Source organism: Daphnia magna, linkage group LG6 (assembly GCF_020631705.1).
Source record: "Daphnia magna isolate NIES linkage group LG6, ASM2063170v1.1, whole genome shotgun sequence".
Lineage (NCBI taxonomy): Eukaryota > Metazoa > Arthropoda > Branchiopoda > Diplostraca > Daphniidae > Daphnia > Daphnia magna.
The window spans coordinates 4,103,473-4,121,971 of record NC_059187.1 but is presented as its reverse complement, the minus strand read 5'-3'; the positions used below and the strand labels follow the sequence as shown (position 1 = coordinate 4,121,971).

The following is an 18,499-nucleotide window of genomic DNA, read 5'->3' as shown; positions in this document are numbered from 1 at the left end:
TTGTTTGCTATCCGAACTGGAAGGGGATATATAGTGATATTGGTACTCCTGCCAGTGCTCTTCAAGCGCCATTAAATTATCACGTTGTTCTTACAACAGAACCTGATGCAGATGGAGGCGTGCAGACGTTTGTTTACAAAGTTCCAGAAACCTGGATGGACGTCAACCTTGCATACTTTTTATATCCCTCGCCTGGATTTAATGTAAACGGTGTAAAACCATGGAATTGGGGAGACATAAGTTTTAAAAAAAGGCGTTTTCCTGAAACTTCCTATGTGGAATACGACGTAGTCGATTTGTTAACGGAAACCGGCCCAGGTAATTCATTTTTCAAAATCTTTTTCGTGCTTTTTTTAGTTTGTTTCTTTCATCAGTGCCAAATTTCGACGCCATAAGACAGATGGAAGGCGCTCAAGTCCAAGTAGAACAAGACGAGATATCTAATACGAGACGACGGATATCGACGAGACTAGAAGACGAGATATCTAACTCAAGACGGTTATCAAATAAACGAACATCTTCCGAAGAAAAAATTATGAAAACCATCCTGGCATTTCACAGCTAGTAAATTTGTCAGGTGACGAAGAATCGGAATGGGAAGGTCAAGCTGAATCGCACCCAAAGGCAGGATCATCGAAGGTAGCGAAGTGAATTTGTGGCCCTGCTGAATTAGGTAACAAAAGTGTTCCAGATTCTCCTAATTCTACCCCCGAGGAGGATTATGATCATCAATTGTCACCTATTAAGTTATCAATGAAGGAAGCCTCTGCAACAGGTACTTCCAATATTTCAACGTTAAATTTTTAATTTATTTAATTTTCTAATATTTTCTATTTTGTTTAATAGAGGAAAATGGAGAAGCAGAATCTCGTTATCAACAAAAAGTCCTACAGGCTTTACGTTCAATTTTGGATGTACTGAAATCTATGCGAAATGAAAAGGCATCGTGCGAAACTGTGATGAAGGATAACATGGAACACTTCAAAAAGTAGTAAAGTCACAGCTTTCCTTGCCAATCCTAGTTCCAGAGGAAGTAGCTGTTCTCAACGCTGCTCTATGTGACATGGAGCTTTCCATCTCTCTGGTATGTACTATTAGTAAAATGTAAAACTTATATTTGTGTCAAACATCATTTTCTTGTAGTGTGCTGTTCAGATTCATAATCTGAGAACATTGGGGTCGAAAAACCAAATCGCCAAAGCAGTCTTACTAGCGATTTTTAGCAGATCTCTTTGCTGTAAGATCCAATGGAAGAAACGAGGCAAAGATTTAAGATTTGCATTTGGCCACTTGATAAATTTGAATGCAGTTTTTGGAGGTTATCATATAATAAAGATTAAGTGAAAAATATTTATTAATCTCTTAACTTTATCCTACCTCTAGTTGTCATTAATAGCGTACTGGCAATTCACAAGCGACCCTCCCTGCCTATGTCAACGATGACCGAAGTTATTCAAAAAGCTCGGAGATTTATTGGGTACGAATACAGCCAGTCCATAACTAAGTCCGCGTGTGCAGCGGCAACTGAAAACCAAGTTGATGACGATGATGCAGCAATAACTAAAGCTGACAAGGAAACGATCATGGCTATCGACCAACGGATGGTGCAGTTGAATAAAGCTCTTATTGAGTACGATGCGCAACACGAGCAGCCCCCCAAAAAACGTAACTCTGTGTAATTTCTTTTCTGTAAAATTCCACATTATCATGTGATTCTTTCGTAAGAGAAGAAAATTTTGTGAGAAAAAATAAAAGAGATCAATTGTTCAATTTCATCCCTAACACACATTTAATAACTGAAAAGAATTTACCAATTTTTTATTTTTACCTGGTTATTTCTCATTATTTGGAAGCATACATGAAACATGAGTTTGATTCATGTAAAAATTTAAAACATGGGATAAACTCGTTCTTTGACTTACTACGATTTAATTGAAAATGAAGCTTAAAAGAAAATAGCATTAATCAACAAAAAGAAACAAGGTTTACCTATATGTACATTCAGGATATTTAGAAGTATTTTTGTTTTTATTTTGCCTCATCGCCTCATAAGCCGCAATGATAACAATGTTAATAACTGAATCTAACTTTTTTAACTTCTTATTTATTTTGAAGAATATATCTGTCAAATGATTTGTTTTTTTCATATTTTTGGTTTAGTGCGCTGTATAGTTATATGCTGATTAGTCCCATTCGGCGTGCTTGTTGTTGACGTTGGCAATTTTCAACAGTCGTCTGCTGTAGTTTTTGTCAGTTAAACCAGAGTTGTCGCCAATTGATAGCTGTCAGAATCCTTGATTATATTCTATTCAAGGTTATTTTCATGGTGAAAGTTTTCTTCGTAAATGTGTTAGTTGTGTTTCTTTTAATGTTCTAAACGACTGTCGTTTGTCATTTGTTTTCAAATGAATAATTATGTTTGTGACGCAGACGATATGTTTTCTTTTCTAAGAAACTTGTTGTAGACATCTGTTTTGTCCTTAATTTGGAAAGGTAAGAATTGTTGTTTTTGTGCTAGAACAAATATTTTTATATAATTATGTTTATTATTATAGGTATGTTGACTGAAAAGGAGTTTTTCACTAGAGGAGCTGGGTATATCGGAAGCCCCTGTGTAGTTGAGCTTATGGAACTGGCTATCTGGTTATTTCTTGCGAGAAGTTTGGGAAGATTGGCTGCTTCTGGAAGTGATAGCATTCAGTTAAGGTAAGAATTGTTTGTTTTTTCTGTGAGAACAAATGTTTTTTTACATAATTCTGCTTCTGTTCTTTCAGCCGAGTAATAAAAGAAATAACCTTAACATTGCCAAGGAATAAGTCATTGGAAAGAATAATTCACTATACAGTAGCGAAGAAGTTAAAGGTAATTTTTAGTCAAAGCGTTTTGATGTGACACGACGAGAAGAATAATTCTCTATTTTGAAAATATCTAGGCGAAGAAGTTAAATCTCAAGAACAGAGCTAAGAAACGCCCAATTGATAATTCTCCTAGCAAAGATTCATCAAGTAGTTCATTCAGGGCTGATAAAGAGAAGTCAAAGTTGCAGAAGGAGCTGTTGTCTCTGCAGTCGAGCTTATGTCTCAAGTTGAGTCAGCCTACAAAGAAAGGGTAAGATCCCATTGTAGATTCTTCTTGAACAGTACGGAATAATTATTCTTAAATCATTGTTTATTTTTCCAGGCCAGTTAAAACGTACACCAAGCAAGTAGAAAAGTTAGAGTTGCACGTTCATGAGTACACACTCTAAGTGGAAGAGCTCAACAGCATATTATCGACATCAGCAGCCACAAAACTCGTTTGTATACTTTTAGACAACGGTTAATTTACAATTTGTTAAAGGAAAATGATCACAATAAATTTATTTGGTCAACAGGAAAACATTGAACCAAGGAAGTTCGATAGCTGAAATTCAGGTACGAAAATATCAGCTATTTGAAGACCAACTCAGCTCAAGCCAAATCAATTCGAACATCTGCGTCGTCGCTTTGAAGACAAAGAACGCATCCAAGTACGAACATGCCTGCACTTTTCTTACCGAAGAGATCGAAGAAATCAGGTAGGACTTATAAATTTCCCCTTCGATTTGATGAAAACGGTTCGTGATTCATTTCCTATTTGTTAGGCGCAAATTTCACATCCAGGTTACATAACTGAAAAACAGATCAGCGCTTTGATTTCCAAATGCTCAGGTTTGGAGAAGAGGACGTCACGTCTACAGAGTGAGGTAGACGTTCTCATTATCGATTTGGAGAAGGTAATTAATCAAAACACTAAAATAAGCGAAGTTTTATAATTGAAACTTGATTAATCCAGGCTAATAGCACCACCGCAAGCAACTTGAGCTCATCAACATTGAATTCAAATTCAAGTTGGATGAGATTGAGCTGACTGTCCTTTACTACGCTTCCAAGAGAGATAATCGTAACAAGGCGACAGATTTCCCATTTGACTCACGAACTGGACAAAACTTGCGAACTGAAAGATCAGCTTACCCGTGAAAACAAGAAATTGGGCGGTAAGTTCATATTTTCCGAGTTTCACTTGTTATTTTCTGACAATATTTCCTTTACTAGATGAGAACGCTGAGCTTAAGAGCCAGTATTCTGAACTCAACTGCAGATTCCATGAGTTAGATATTGAATATCGCCGTCTAGAAAATGAACGTGAAAAGTTGGCATACAAAGAAATTCAGAGGTTGTACGTATATTGACATAAAATGATTTAGATAATTTGATTAACAATTCTTTTTTTATAACATTCAGGCTCGTAAAGGTGAAGAATATCGCGTTCAACTCATGGAATTGCAGCTGAGATGAACGAATCCATCTCGATATGGAACACTTACCGATAAGGAGGAAGAGCTCAAGTCTATTAAGTAATTCGACGTTGCAATTTAAAACAACATATCGAGCAATCCCTGCAAATTGTCGTAAATTTTTAGGCAACTATCCAATTATCTGGTTTTTTGCATATTATCAGTTTCTACTCTTGATATGTTTTATCGAAATATGGCAAAGTTTTCATTTTGTATAACGTAAAGGAAAACAATAAATATCTTGAGATTTATTTGTATCAAATCTGCTTTCGACCTCAGTGTAAGTTCTATCGTATTAATTTTAGATCAAATTGTTGAATTTATTTTTAAAGCATTTAAAGATGGACTTGGAATGCAATTGTGTGTCAATCGCAATTTGAATTGTAAACGCAGTCGATTTACTGTTTTAATACCGTCTAAAAACCGAAACAACAGCGTTAAATCTCGGTTAATAATCAAAATTGTCGTATGCATTTTAGACGCTTTTTGCATCGATTTGATGGATTTAAAACGAAAATTCGAACGAAAAACTTTTACTCGGGTACCCTCTAGCGCCTCTAGCTGATTCATAATCGGATTCGTTTCAGTTAACCGATTTTTGACAAAGCAGCGCGTTGTTCAAATCAGTGAGCGGACCCGTTTCCGTTCACAGATCCGTTTCAGTTTATTATCAACTTGTTTTTATAATAAGAAGCCGAAACCTTTCCATTATTTGAACGGATTCGTTTCCGTTTCCATAGCACGTTTTTAGTAAACAAACTGTTTGCTTATTAGAATAACGTACGTGCTTAATGTGAGTGCAATATTTTGTTTTCAATAATGCCTATGTCAGAACAATTAAGGGTAAATTTTGTTATTTTCGTTAGATAATTAAGAAAATTTAAACCTTTTTCCCTTCTTGGTTCTTTTAGAAAATGGTTGCTGAAGGGAAAATCAAAAAAAAAAGACCCAGGGCAGAATCATTGTATGTGTGTCATTCGGTGGTCGGCGGCTTGGTGGTTGGAATCATTATGAGCGTTAATAAGTGAAGAAGTGCTTCCGTCCTTCACATTCGGTGACTGTCAGATTCAAATAAACAAGTGACAAGAATTAGTTCAAATTACTTTTTTAAATTATACGTTTAAACGAAAGCAACATTCTATAGTGCACGATCGAGGAGTTAAGTAGGCTAGAGCCTAGAAGTGTTGCTGTGCATCACTCTAACCGTAACATTGACCTTCTACATATACATTACATCCTAATTAAAAATTTAAGAAAAACCAGCAATGTAGGATTACAATACAATGAGCAATCCTTACGGAATGAAAATCTCGATTATTAGAGTAATCGATATTTGTAATTGGAATTCGAATATTAAGGCAGGAGTTAATGCGTTTGAATGCAATCGAAAAAAAAACGCTAAATAATTCCCGCCATCGTGCTCGACGGCGATTGGTTGATTAATTTTTACATATTCGGGAAACAAAACCTTATTTCTAACATTTCCGTGGGCATCAGCGTAATCTTTGTGATCTGAGAATCACGAAAATGGTATACTATTTAATTGATTTTATCAAAGATAAGTAATCGAACAGTTAGCTTAAAGTTTGGGTGTGTAAGCTCAGCCCCCCTCCTCTTTAAGTCTGAAAATGGAATAATAATAATCTGAAAAAGAATAAAGCGGTAGGCTGCATAGCATTAGGCCTGTGCGCGTGAAAAAGCGTTCGCGTGAAAAAGCGTTCGCGTGAAAAAGCGTTCGCGTGAATCATACGGGCATAGACAGAAAAGTGATTGTTTTTCAATTCATATTCGGATTCAGCGTACAAAGTTGAATACAGACTATAAATTTTAATATTATCGAAGGTAGTTTGTATAGTATAATATGCGTTTGCGTGATAAAGTGTTTGGCGTGAATTACACGTACATGCCTTTATAACGGATTGTTTTTTAATTCAGATATAAATTCAGCGTAAAAAGTTAAATAAATGCTATTAATTTTAATGTTATCGAAGGTAATTTGCATTGAGTAATATGCGCCAGCGTGAAAAAGCGTTCGGCGTGAATTACACGGATATAGATAGAAAAGTGATTGTTTTTGAAATCATATTTGAATTCAGCGTAAAAAGTTGAATAAATGCTATTAATTTTATTGTTATCGAAGGTAGTTAGCATTGAGTAATATGCGCCAGCGTGAAAAAGCGTTCGGGCGTGAATTACACGGATATAGATAGAAAAGTGATTGTTTTTGAATTCATTTTTGAATTCAGCGTAAAAAGTTGAATATTCAGCATTAATTTCATTGTTTTTGGTGTTAGCGGGGGGAGTTATTCGTTTTTGACAAAATTTTTCATAGAAACCAAACGACCCAATTCTCTTTCCTTATCTAGGCGACTTTTTTCGAGATTTTTTTTCGTCACAAACGGCAAACTCCCGCCAAATTTATGAAACCATTAGATGTACTCAATTTTTTACACTGAATCCGAATCTGAATTCAGAAACAATAAATTTTCAACGCATGCACGTGTAATTTTCACCGATCCATTTTTCAACCCTATAGGCTTATCTCGCTATGCTTGCTTCCGTAAGAAATAATGGAACTAATGATCCTTATTCAATTTTTCACGAGGAAACCAAAAATGAAGTAAAAAACAATCGTCGTCAACAGCGATAGCCGTAATTTTATCTCGGTTTAACAAGTTTCGTTAAGTCGCATAGATAGACGGAATTGGATTTAATTGAATTCCATGTTAATTAAAGAAAAGATACATTTTGCTGGTTACCGGACAAAAGTTTATTAATGATATAGTCCCACATCACAAACACATGAAAACGTCTACAGAGTCAATACAGTGATGGGGTCAGGTTCAGAGACATCACGATCAGAATCTGAGTCGGAGTCTTGGTGAGAGTCACTGTTGAAGTCTTGATGAGATTCACTGTCGGAGTCTTGATCACAATCACGGTCTGAGTCACGGTCAGTATCACAATCGGAGTTACAGTTGAAGCTCCCGTGAATGTATATCTTGAAGAGTGAGACCGCTCTGGCAACTTTCTCTTGAATGCGATTAAGTTCCAAGTTCATTAAGACAATTTTCCCTCTTGAAATTTGGGTCAATATGTCAATATGTCTTGACACAACAGAGACAGCGAGTGTAACAAGCTGCAAGGGACTTTTACAAATCCAGCACAGTGATGGAATAGTTGCGTAGCTTGCAATAAGGCCATTGACAACTTCATCCCAGTGCACATCCCAATCAACAGCAATTTGGCCCATACGTCTCTCATGTTTCTTCACTTCTTCTCCTAGAGGTACACTCCCGTCAGCATCAATATTGAAGTCACTTTGAATTTGATTCAGATATTGTTCTAGCTGACTCGGAATAGGTGAATCTGTAAGTAATCAAGGAAATATTTAGATGTTTATACAAGACAGGAATACTATCGGACTTGAAATTACCTAAGTTGTTGGCTGCTTCAATATCTTCTCTATCAATTGTCAGGGAATTTTCGTTTTCAGTGGAACAGTCTTTAGAGGTTCTTTTCATTCTTTTTCTTTTGGCTGATTCATTTCTGTTGAGATCTGGGGGAATTGATGAACTAAGTTGTCGTTTAACTTTGGGAAAACTTTTTCTTTCCTTTTGGTTTTTTCTTATTTCCCTCTTGAAATCTCTTTGCTTTTGAATATATAATTCTTTTTTAAATCCTTCAATAGATCACTTTTCTTGTTCGACGACATTTTGTTGTTTTGTTTTTCAATAACACAATTAAAATCGGTTAATATTCTAATAAGCAAACAGTTTGTTTACTAAAAACGTGCTATGGAAACGGAAACGAATCCGTTCAAATAATGGAAAGGTTTCGGCTTCTTATTATAAAAACAAGTTGATAATAAACTGAAACGGATCTGTGAACGGAAACGGGTCCGCTCACTGATTTGAACAACGCGCTGCTTTGTCAAAAATCGGTTAACTGAAACGAATCCGATTATGAATCAGCTAGAGGCGCTAGAGGGTAGGCATAACGTTATTGCCTTCATGCGACTCTAGCGTTAGAGAACGGAAACCAATCCGTTCTACGGCCCTCAAAAAATCCGTTTTTTAACGACACGGAATCGGATCAGTATCAGTTCACTGGTGAAGACTGTGTTGCCCCCAGCAGGCAGCTTTTAGCTTCTGGGTGCAGACGAAAAAACATTAAGTCAAAGCTTCGACATTGAATTGAGTGCTTTTCGTGTTGGCGTAATAAATTTAGAAATTCATCCAATATCGCTATTTAAAATGTTGGCACGATCTATATTTTTAACTGGATGCAGTCGGGGGTTGGGCTTAGAACTTGTGAAACAACTTGTGCCGTGTACGGATACCTTGATTGCGACGTGTAGAAACCCCGAAAATGCCTTAGTATGCGTTCGTTTCCATCAGTTCCCGAAACATTTGCATTGTTTAGTACTAATTCATTTTTCAGGAACTACGAGAATTGGCAGAAGAACATAGCCATCTTAAGATCCTTCCAGTTGGTAATACCTATGATTCAAATAAAAAAACACTGGCTTCAAAGGATGTTTTGAAATTCTCCTTTAGATGTATTGAGGCATGAGACTTTTGATGACATTGCAGAAGAAGTATCTTCAATTGTAGGGGAAAATGGACTAAATTTACTTATAAATAATGCTGGAATATCTCCAAGATCAACCAGGATCAATTTTGTCACAGCAGCAGCCATGGCAGAGACTTTTGCTGTCAATACAACATCACCATTAATGTTGACAAAATCTTTATTGCCATTATTGAAGGCAGGTGCTGTATCTGCTATTGATGATGAAAGTGAATACTGCATAAAAAATGCAGCTATTGTTAACATGAGCTCAGTGCTTGGGAGCATCAGTTCAAATACAGGAGATCGTTCTGGGGGTCTTTATCCCTACAGGTGTAGCAAGGTATTCATCCCCTTTATTCATACAATGGCTTTTTCTAAGTTAAGTTTATTTTAGGCAGCTCTCAATATGGTGACCAGATCTTTAAGCAGTGATTTGAACTCATTCAACATTACCGTTATAAGCATTCATCCAGGTGAAAAAATAATTAAAAGAATATGATTTATATCCACATATTTTGAAATAATTATTTTGCTTATCTTTAAAGGATGGGTAAGGACAGATATGGGTGGACCCAATGCGCCGTTATCGGCACCTGAGAGCGTAGAAAGCATGATTTCTACCTTAAAAGAACTCACTTTTGACAAGTCAGGCCTTTTTTTTAACCAAAATGGTGAAGAAATTCCCTGGTAAATTTAAGGGATGAGTTTGTCTGTCCTAGTTTGTTATTTAGATTACTAAATTCAAAAAAAGTAACTTTGATTTCAAAGCATGAATATCTGTATAGAGATGAAGGTTGCTATAATAAGAAATATACATAAATATCTGTTGTCTGATAGATGGCGTCCATTGCCTTTATAAACAAAACATTTAAGCCCGATCTAGTAACCTTGCTGGACGTTATTAGATCAGGTACTGTGACTGTGAACAACCAGACGAAAGAAACGGTCAGCAACAAACAACTCAATGGTGATAAATTGAAATGATTGCTAAGTAGGGAACATTGGTCTCGAACTACCACCAACAGATTTAAAATGTCATCTGATACTGAACTCGAGTTTATGGTCGCTTCCTGGTCTCAACAACAACTGGAGATGAAAAGTAAACTTGTTGTCACTAATACCGAGCGGTGGCAAGAGGAACGGTATTGTGGGTTTCTTGTTATGGCTCCGGCCAGTAAATCCCAACAACTGCAATTCGTATGCATTACGTTACCGTTTACGTTTCAGGAAACTGACTTACGTCGGAGGTTTTGATCTTTCATTTTGCAAAAGCGATTCCTCTGTGGCATGCTGCACCGTTGTTGTATGTGACGTTTCTCAGCAACTACAGGTTGTCTATGAGGACAGTCGGCAAGTGAAACTTACCATTCCATATATCCCTGGTGATTTTACTCCTCATAAAAATTCTGTTCCAAATGAAAACTAAAGATGAAATCTAAATTAATTTTTTAAAGGCTATTTAGCATTCAGAGAAATTGAACCTTGCTTAAATTTGTACACAAAGCTTGTCTCAAAAAATCCGGAATTTAGACCTCAGGTATTTTTGTTCGACGGGAACGGAATCTTACATCCAAGAGGACTAGGACTTGCGTCACATTTTGGGGTCTACACAAATACCTGCACCATTGGAGTAGCCAAAAACTTGTATCAAATGGACAATGTTCTAAGAGACGATAATCATCTAGCCAAAATAAATAGTCTAACGGCGGCTGGAGAACATTTTTTCATCGAAAATTTGAGTGCAAGTGGTGAAGTCCTTGGAGCAGTAAGGAATTTTTACATTACCGTAGTGCCTATACAACGATAAATAATAGCTGATCTCCTGTTAAATTTAAAACAAAAGGCTCTCAAGACGACTCAGGAGGCAAAACGGCCAATCTATGTTTCTGTAGGACACCGAATTGATCTAGAATGCGCATTATGGACCGTAATGCAATGTGTTCAGCGATTCCGGATTCCTGAGCCTACGCGGCAAGCCGATATCCGATCTAGAAAAGTGGTTAGAAAACTAGATGGTATGGATACACCTGTAAATTTGAATAAAACAGCATAGAAAAATGCCTGCTTTCCGCCGCGCTACATGTTTTCTTTTTTAAACACTTGGTCTTATGGGGGCTGATTCGACCTAAACCAAAAATCAAACGTTTCTTACTATAGTACATTGTTGTTCCATAGGAAAGCGACATTCAACGTCCACAACACGTTTTGGTACGTTCTGTTTTATAGGCTTCGACCTAAATCCTATTCGGTGCACCCATCATTTACATAGTTTGTACACTCACAATGCCCAATTACTTCCGCACCATCTTCAGAAAACACGTACAGTTTAACCCAGTCGTAGACGGCCACAAAAATTGAATCTATATCCTCAACAAGAACCATCAACGTAGTTCCAATATCACAAATGAAAAAGTGTTTTCAGTTGTTCGATCGTCTCCTCTGGACTTGAAACTTTGTGGCCGACAGTACGTGGGTCTTCATAAATTTCATGGTCGTTACCTCCTGGTGCAGTTTTGTCACCAAAGAAATGAATTTCTTTGTATCCATCTTCTTCCACAAAGCGAAGCGAGTACGTTTTGTCCCAACCCTTTGGGAATACATCAAAGCTGATTTGACCACCTAATACAGAAATGATTGAATTTTGAGAAATTACAGTATACATCAAATTTTGTTGACAAATACCTATGCTGAATACTAAACCAAAGTCAGGAAATTCAGCTTGTAAATGTTTCACAAAGCTTTCTCTGATCTTGTGAACTTTATCATATGCAGCAAACTGATCTCTTTCAGTCTGGGAACAACTTCTGCCCACTGGGCAAACATTTACAAGTCCATCACGAAATTCAATGAAAGTTCCCCTCTTGACAGGCAATGTCAACTTTGACATGTAACTCAAGGCACTGTTAATGAACAATTGGAGTTTTTCTTCCCCTACATGCTCTTGGATACTCTTAAATAAAAATTCTTTAAATAGCAAGGTGAATTTCAAATAGTGACATAATCATATCTTTTCCTACCATTTTCCCAATTAAGTCCCCATTTTTGTACGCTACAAGGCCATTTTCAGCAAAAACATAATCATATTTCTTTATAACTGTAAATAGGAAAAACATTATTACAGGTTAACCTTGTTCTGTAAAATGAATTGATAATTATCAGGCTTACCATCTTCACCACCCATTTGCTCTGCAATTTTTGTCAAATCTGATCCACCCACAAGACCTATAGTTGCAACTGGTTTTACTTTAGTCAGCAGAAACTCTTCTGTTGTTGGAAGAATTTTCTACATGTAGAAGGTAATTATCAAGGAATCAAGATACAATTTCTTACCTAGCTACTTGCAAAGTAAATATGTTAAGGTACGAACAATTACCTGTCTAGGCACTGTCAAGGTACCGTCTACATCAAATAGACAGATTATTTCTTCACGTTTAAATGGACAGGACATTTTCGTTAGTCTTCTTAAATGCTGTAACAGATAACGCGCCAGTCTTTTCGAGTCGTTGACACGTCAACAAACATGCCATCTAGCGAGCGGAGATCTTGTTTTTATTCATTTTAATGTATAATAACTATGAAGCCATAAACAAGTTGTACAAACAGGGAGAACCAAATTAAAAAAACAATTCATGAACCATTTAACCACCCAACAGACTGAGGGAAATAATGATGCAACACCAATCACGGTAGTAAATAAAGCAATAAAAAAAACTTATCGAGGGGAAAACATGCTGGAGTTCGTTATGGAATATACTGTACAATGAAATATTTTTCGCATCTTATGTTCATTCACTTTCGTGCGGGCGAAAACAAGAAAGTCAGGTAACTTCCATCCAACAGTTTCAAAACTGCTGATCGGAAATTCTTTTTTCGTTCATCTGCGCACGACGAAGAACGGTCGCTTCCAAAAATGAATCGGACTCTGTAACGCAAGCCGGTAAATATTCTCCCATATTCCATATTCCATCCGTGCAAGATTTTCCAGGAGTGCTCGATCCCTGATTTAGTAACGATCTGTAAATATGCGAAAAAGCATTGAGAAATTTTTCGCGTAATAAGATTCAAGTATTCAAAATAATATACCTTTTACTGGGAGATTCAGATATGGCGGATGATGGACTAACTGTCACTATATGCGATCGGAGTTTGGAGCTGGTGCTGTTAAACAAATTGAAGGCAATCGAAGATAGAGTGTAGGTGATGAACACGAACAGCATAAGCGGTAGAGCCAAACACCCTAAGACTATCAGTAGGCCACCCAGCAAACAGCATCCAATTGTTAACAATGTTCCTAAAAATTGAAGTTAAAAAAAGAAGCCAATTTTGAGGAAATGTTTCAAGTACTCAAGGTGACCTCTATTTTATCCCCAGAAGTAAGATGGGAAATAGGGACATGGGGAAACCCGTTCCAAGAAAGACGAGGGTAGGAGGATGGGTTTGAGTAGTTCAGGGTTTAGGCTGATCACGTGGTTGCGACGTGGGCAGGGGTAGCAAGGGAACACATTATCTCGAGGGAGGGGGGGTGCACTTGCACGTGTTAAGAGATATGGAAAGTCGTATTGCAAGGTTGCAAATAGATAGGTGTATGACTGTTAAGAATAAAAAAATAAACATACCTTCAACAAAAACAAATCCGAGGAATGTAAATGCTGACGCCAGGATGCAAACCAAAACAGGGAAGGAAACGAGACCGATAAAGCTCAACAGGACAACCGATGTCAAAGAACGCTCTCTAGCCAGCATACGCATCTGTTCCAGCCACGATTGAGAACTGATACGCTCACCTACGACATCGCGAATAAAATGCTATAACGTTTTGTAAGAATGAACAACAAAGACAACGACTTACCAACGTCTTGGACTTTCTCCATAATGCGACTCTGAATCATCGCTTTTTGCCAGTTGAACTCGGGCAACGTTTTCTCTACAATTGGGAAAAATGCGTTGAGATTACATCGAGGTATGAAAATAGCAAAATCAAGATGCCCACCTTTGATGTTGTTACAATCGTTACAGTCATCTTGGCTAGCAGTCCTGAAATCGCTGCTTGCTGCGCTCATCCTTTGTAGATTTCGAGGAGCCATAACGCTTGGCGAAGTCGACAGCAATTTGCTAAAGCCAATGGCTGGCCAGACAACGTCAAAATGGCACTTCAAGTGGACAAATCGCAAGGGGATATAACGACTGAAACGGCTTGACGAGCTCTCTAATGTAGATGCTGCTGTTGCTGCTTTCCAGGATGAATTGTTGTTCATCCTAGGTCCTCTCACCATGCGCTTTCCCTTACAGACTGACTGGCTATTCGACAGCAAAGGGACAAACGTTTCTATTTATTCAAATGCTGCCCAACCTTCACATTTCGCCCTCTGCCTCTTACTCTCAGAAACATAAAAAAAAAAACCCTGAGGTGGTAAGGGGGGGGCCTGAACTTTGTGCTTGTGCCATGAGGCGGAGGGTCCACTTGAATAGACAAAACATAATTTGCTTCATATTTTACTTAGCGGGTTTTCTTAATTCATTCCAGAAATGTGTTATCTCTTGCTCAAGTGTAAAATGAAGTGCAACTCCTTTTTTTATGTGTCCAATTCCTGGTATGAGTATATCATCCAAAATTTCCTCTACTGTGACAATATATGAACTTTGATATTTGCATCTGTAGCAATCGGCCTTTGATTCTGTAATTGACGCGGTACAGTGATAGTAAAGTACGAAAGAGTAAACTCGAAAATTCGACCTAATTTACCATTGCTTTTCCTTTCCTGATGGCTATACACGTGATCATCAAATGAGCAGAGTATGGATTTCAAGGATATTCAAAGATCCATGCCGTTGCCAGGCGGAGTACACATGACCAACAGCATGTTCGCCTAAATATTCGATATGTTTAGATCTGTGGGCGCTTACGATACTCTCTGGTCATCCGGCTCTATGTTGTACGTGACGCGATTTCGGATTTTCCACAGGTCTTGTTATTCGTCTCATTTCTGCGGTCAGTTCCAGGTCAGTTCCTCTATCCAATGCACTTACTGTCTTCTCTGTTACCTTCTTTTACATACTGGTCTGAAATTGATTTTTTATTTAAGATTCCTTAGCTAGCCAACAACGATATAGTAATAAAATTTCTTTTGTTGGAAAGATCATTGTTGTAATAAATTCTCGTTTGGTCGTTGCCGAATTGCTCTACCAGAAAATATAGAAAAATGAACAGCTAAATTCTGGATGACAATATGCGTCTTGTACATTTACCCACCGATCTCTGTTGATTGGTAAAATGAATATGTCTGTCTGTTGTGAAATTTCACCATTTTAACATTTGAAGTTGAAAGACAGGAAATGTCTTTTTTAAAATAGTGATTTCGGGAATAACAGCTTCGTTCGTATAGGCCGAGTTCAATGATTCGAGAAAGAGTTAAGAAATTCAACGAAAGACGGTATGTATTTACACTACTGTAGGTCAATACAAAGTTCACATCCACTTTGCATTGAAACGAGAAGGATGCTGTTCAAATGGACTTCAAACTAAATCATATCTGTCATGCTATCGGATGTAAACGTGGAATTCAGGACCAAACTAGTTTCATCTATAACCCATGTACCAAAGTTCCACAGTTCAAAAGAACATGAAACATAATTCACACTGACCTTCAACTTCCACGAAAACGCTGATGCAGTTCGAACTGCATTTCTACTGTCCATCCTGTATGCTTATTAAACTCTCATTGGCTATGTACTAAGCGATACCATCCTTTACCGATCAAATTCCATCGCACTCAGCGACGCACGAAGACCTTCACGCGTGAATAACCACTCACGTGCACTCTTCAAAGACCGCTGACGAATCATGCTACTTGATTGACGCCATTTCGACGCGACAACTGCACGGCACTCTGATTATAGAGTAAGCCGACACCAACCTTTTTATATAAGATGTCATCTAATCTACAAGCAATGAGTGACGCACGAGTAACTTCGATAAATATATATATATCCGACGAACATTAACCACGTGCCAACTAATATGCATTATTTTCACTTTGAAGATCGGTTTTGTTTGACCTGCCGCTGAACGTAAACGGCAACAACTGCTATGATGACCAGAAGAGCAATGCCCAATCCTAAGATAACGCCATAAAAAGTAGAAGGTGATAGACAATCCGCTCGGGGCATCAGCATACGAGAAAGCATGTCGGCGGATCCATTCACTACCGCTAAAAAAACAACCAGCAAATTAGCAATAGCAGCACAAACAAGAATTTGTATCGAACGAACCCATAGGCAGACCGTCTTCATCTTTGGGAAGGTAGACTTCAATCGCTCGATACATGGATAACATTTCCGGGTTTACTTCGTTGCTATTGGTCGAGTTGAGGTCAGCGGCACGGCGTTTACGACTCACTGTCCGCGAATTGTAAGGTACACTGAACAAAATTGAATCAGAATTAAAGACATCCTAGAAAACCTATGTATCCCGCTTACTCGCAGGGAATCTGAGGTTGGCATTTCTCGAAACAAACTTGAATATCGCATTGAATCAATACCCTGGCGCTGGTGGGAAATCTAAAGGCCTATATAAACAGAAATTAGATGAAGGAAATTAAATAATGAAGGAATATAATCAGTTTCTTGATAGAGTACCTTGAAAAGCACCCACTCAGTTGTGGTTTTCAAATTAGGCGCATTTTCCCTGACTTTTTGGAAGTTTCCAAACAGTTTTGGCTTTACAGAGCAAGACGCCTCTATCACTTGAAGTTGAGTAACTAGAGGGCGTGCTGGAGCAACTCCTTGGTTAGGATCGACGTAGGGAGTGAGCGCTTGGGTAGTTTTACCTATATGCAAACCATTAAATTAAGACCCATTGCAACCGGCAAGATTAAGACATACCATCAGTCGCCCAGCAATGGAGGACATTTGAATCGAAGTGGAAGACGTCATCGCCCAAAGTGAAAACCAAAGATAGCGTTTGGCCCAAAAAAACGGGCCCTAGAACAGGTGGAGCTGTAGGGCCCTCCCCATCCTGAATCTCCATCCACAATTTTGGTCCTAAAAGTTGGTAGATAAAAAAAAAAAAAAGATTCATAAACAATGTATTGCCAAAACAATAAAATTTAGTTGGGGAGCATAAGGTCAATGAATTCGACGATTCACCCTGTGTTTCAACTTCTTACCAGGGTGTGTTCGGACGATAGCGTCGTTCTTTTCCCCAACAACAGAAGACAAATCAAATTTGATGGTCCGATTGTAATCTTCAGGTCGATCGCAGCGGACGAGAATGTTAGTGTCGTATTCCTGGACGAGGTCAGTGTCCCACTGAATCATCAGCCGGTGCTAAAATGGAGACAAAATTAGCAGAACCAAACATACAACTGGCAAAAACATGTGTACCTCGATGAAAGGATTAGTTCGTTGAGAATAGCCAGGAACAAGTGGTGGTGGAGGGGCCCCACAGATATCTTGGCTCAGGGTGAGCTTTACTTTCCTCTCTCCACGTCCAACAAACAAGATGCACTTGTCGAATGCATTGAACGGGTAGATATAACCAGAGAAAGGCTTTGAAAACCTATAACCAAAAATTACAAGGGGTACTTGAAAAATAACAATAAGGTATTACTCAAAGTGGACATTCATGTAGGTCTTTAGGCACTCGAGATTTGTAGCAACTTCTTCACGAATTTCAACAGGCCCATGATAAGCAGATCCTCCTGAGCCAAATGCAGTTGGGCCACCTAAAAAAGAATCTTGTGACAAAATGATTTCTAGTTATCAACATTGCACTACCATATGGTGGTGGGGGATTAACCCCAGGTGGCTGAGGAATAGGTGGAGGTATACCCTGACCCGACTGTACAATATAAGGCACTCTACGTTCTTCCCCCAATTCTTCCTTCACTGGCGATGTAATGCTCTCATAATCAGGTGCTGGGCCATTCACCTCGCGAGCGTGAATCGAATGATCAATAGCAGCAGGTAAGACGAAAGATATACAGCACAGCAGCACAAGCTAGAGCACGAAAGAAGCACGATTTTAGCATTTAGCTCCACCTCGTAAATTATTTCGCTGAAATAACGGTTTGTTTCAAGCAATAGACACGTGTTAAACTTTCGTCTGCAACTGATGATATCATTCAACTCGTTAAATTGAAGATATTCGTTACAAATGCAAGTATTTTACACAGTCACGTTAAATCCCATGATTAACTAATATTATAGTGTTTAATAAAATTTTCTTACCCCGATGGGACATTCAAGCTTCATGTTAACTTTATGATTGCCTACCAGTGACTGAGCACATTGTCAACGGAGGCATTGGGGTTTTAAAGCTTTTACACGGGGGAATATTCCCGCTTCAAATGATCGACTTTCATTATGTCACCCTGCCTCTCACCCGATTCTAGAACATGGAACCTGCGGCGATAGCCCTACCTCAATCACCGTAGGATACAGCTCCTGTTTCAGCATGGTTATCAAACTTCTAAAGATATTTACAATGGATTTATGTGTTTTACGTGTTACAAAATGGCGATTTCATGGGCAATTGGGCATTAAAGAGATCTAAATGAGATTCTTTAGGTCAGGCAACCCCTTTTGCACCTTATAATAGGTTGCCAAATC

General features: G+C 38.1%; 6 protein-coding genes and 2 long non-coding RNA genes across 8 annotated transcripts in view; 5 read left to right on the top strand and 3 right to left on the bottom strand.

Moving 5' to 3' along the window:
• Positions 1-12,399, bottom strand: part of LOC116924999 (protein disulfide-isomerase A3) — a 30,077-nt gene extending 17,678 nt beyond the window's left edge. Inside the window, exons 1-5 of the mRNA XM_032931623.2 lie at positions 12,264-12,399; positions 12,056-12,173; positions 11,908-11,984; positions 11,573-11,840; positions 11,390-11,509 (exon numbers count right to left, since the gene is read on the bottom strand). Of these exons, the coding sequence (XP_032787514.2) occupies positions 11,390-11,509; positions 11,573-11,840; positions 11,908-11,984; positions 12,056-12,173; positions 12,264-12,338 (658 nt within the window). The 5' untranslated portion in view covers positions 12,339-12,399. The remainder of the gene's footprint in view (positions 1-11,389; positions 11,510-11,572; positions 11,841-11,907; positions 11,985-12,055; positions 12,174-12,263) is intronic.
• Positions 2,223-3,300, top strand: LOC116935895. The gene is given in 6 exon segments (XM_045175751.1): positions 2,223-2,493; positions 2,556-2,706; positions 2,775-2,862; positions 2,933-3,050; positions 3,053-3,108; positions 3,181-3,300. Coding segments are annotated over 5 exon segments (420 nt in total). The 5' UTR covers positions 2,223-2,493; positions 2,556-2,557; the 3' UTR covers positions 3,190-3,300.
• LOC123473983 lies at positions 3,814-4,566 on the top strand. The gene is made up of 3 exons (XR_006648573.1): positions 3,814-4,015; positions 4,074-4,194; positions 4,263-4,566. It is a non-coding gene; the product is annotated as an uncharacterized LOC123473983 (long non-coding RNA).
• LOC123473984 lies at positions 4,864-5,404 on the top strand. Its single transcript, XR_006648574.1, has 2 exons — positions 4,864-5,158; positions 5,227-5,404. It is a non-coding gene; the product is annotated as an uncharacterized LOC123473984 (long non-coding RNA).
• LOC116925114 (C-factor) lies at positions 8,473-9,726 on the top strand. Its single transcript, XM_032931738.2, has 5 exons — positions 8,473-8,694; positions 8,759-8,810; positions 8,875-9,230; positions 9,285-9,363; positions 9,436-9,726. The coding sequence occupies exons 1-5, from the start codon at positions 8,572-8,574 to the stop codon at positions 9,579-9,581; spliced, it is 756 nt and encodes a 251-aa protein (XP_032787629.1). The 5' UTR covers positions 8,473-8,571; the 3' UTR covers positions 9,582-9,726.
• On the top strand, positions 9,916-10,950 carry LOC116925112 (endonuclease V). The gene is made up of 4 exons (XM_032931734.2): positions 9,916-10,032; positions 10,118-10,272; positions 10,345-10,655; positions 10,734-10,950. The coding sequence occupies exons 1-4, from the start codon at positions 9,923-9,925 to the stop codon at positions 10,941-10,943; spliced, it is 786 nt and encodes a 261-aa protein (XP_032787625.1). The 5' UTR covers positions 9,916-9,922; the 3' UTR covers positions 10,944-10,950.
• A 19-nt stretch (positions 12,400-12,418) lies between the features above and the next one.
• On the bottom strand, positions 12,419-14,202 carry LOC116925110. Its single transcript, XM_032931733.2, has 5 exons — positions 13,881-14,202; positions 13,740-13,814; positions 13,507-13,674; positions 12,974-13,181; positions 12,419-12,904 (listed from the first exon to the last, which is right to left on the bottom strand). Exons 1-5 carry the CDS (start codon positions 14,161-14,163, stop codon positions 12,733-12,735), a joined length of 906 nt encoding a protein of 301 aa, XP_032787624.2. The 5' UTR covers positions 14,164-14,202; the 3' UTR covers positions 12,419-12,732.
• Positions 14,203-15,854: 1,652 nt separating this feature from the next.
• LOC116925109 lies at positions 15,855-18,270 on the bottom strand. Its single transcript, XM_032931732.2, has 10 exons — positions 18,119-18,270; positions 17,666-17,888; positions 17,499-17,613; positions 17,273-17,447; positions 17,056-17,215; positions 16,772-16,930; positions 16,526-16,716; positions 16,367-16,455; positions 16,160-16,308; positions 15,855-16,098 (listed from the first exon to the last, which is right to left on the bottom strand). Exons 1-10 carry the CDS (start codon positions 18,140-18,142, stop codon positions 15,920-15,922), a joined length of 1,464 nt encoding a protein of 487 aa, XP_032787623.2. The 5' UTR covers positions 18,143-18,270; the 3' UTR covers positions 15,855-15,919.
• Positions 18,271-18,499: the final 229 nt, after the last annotated feature.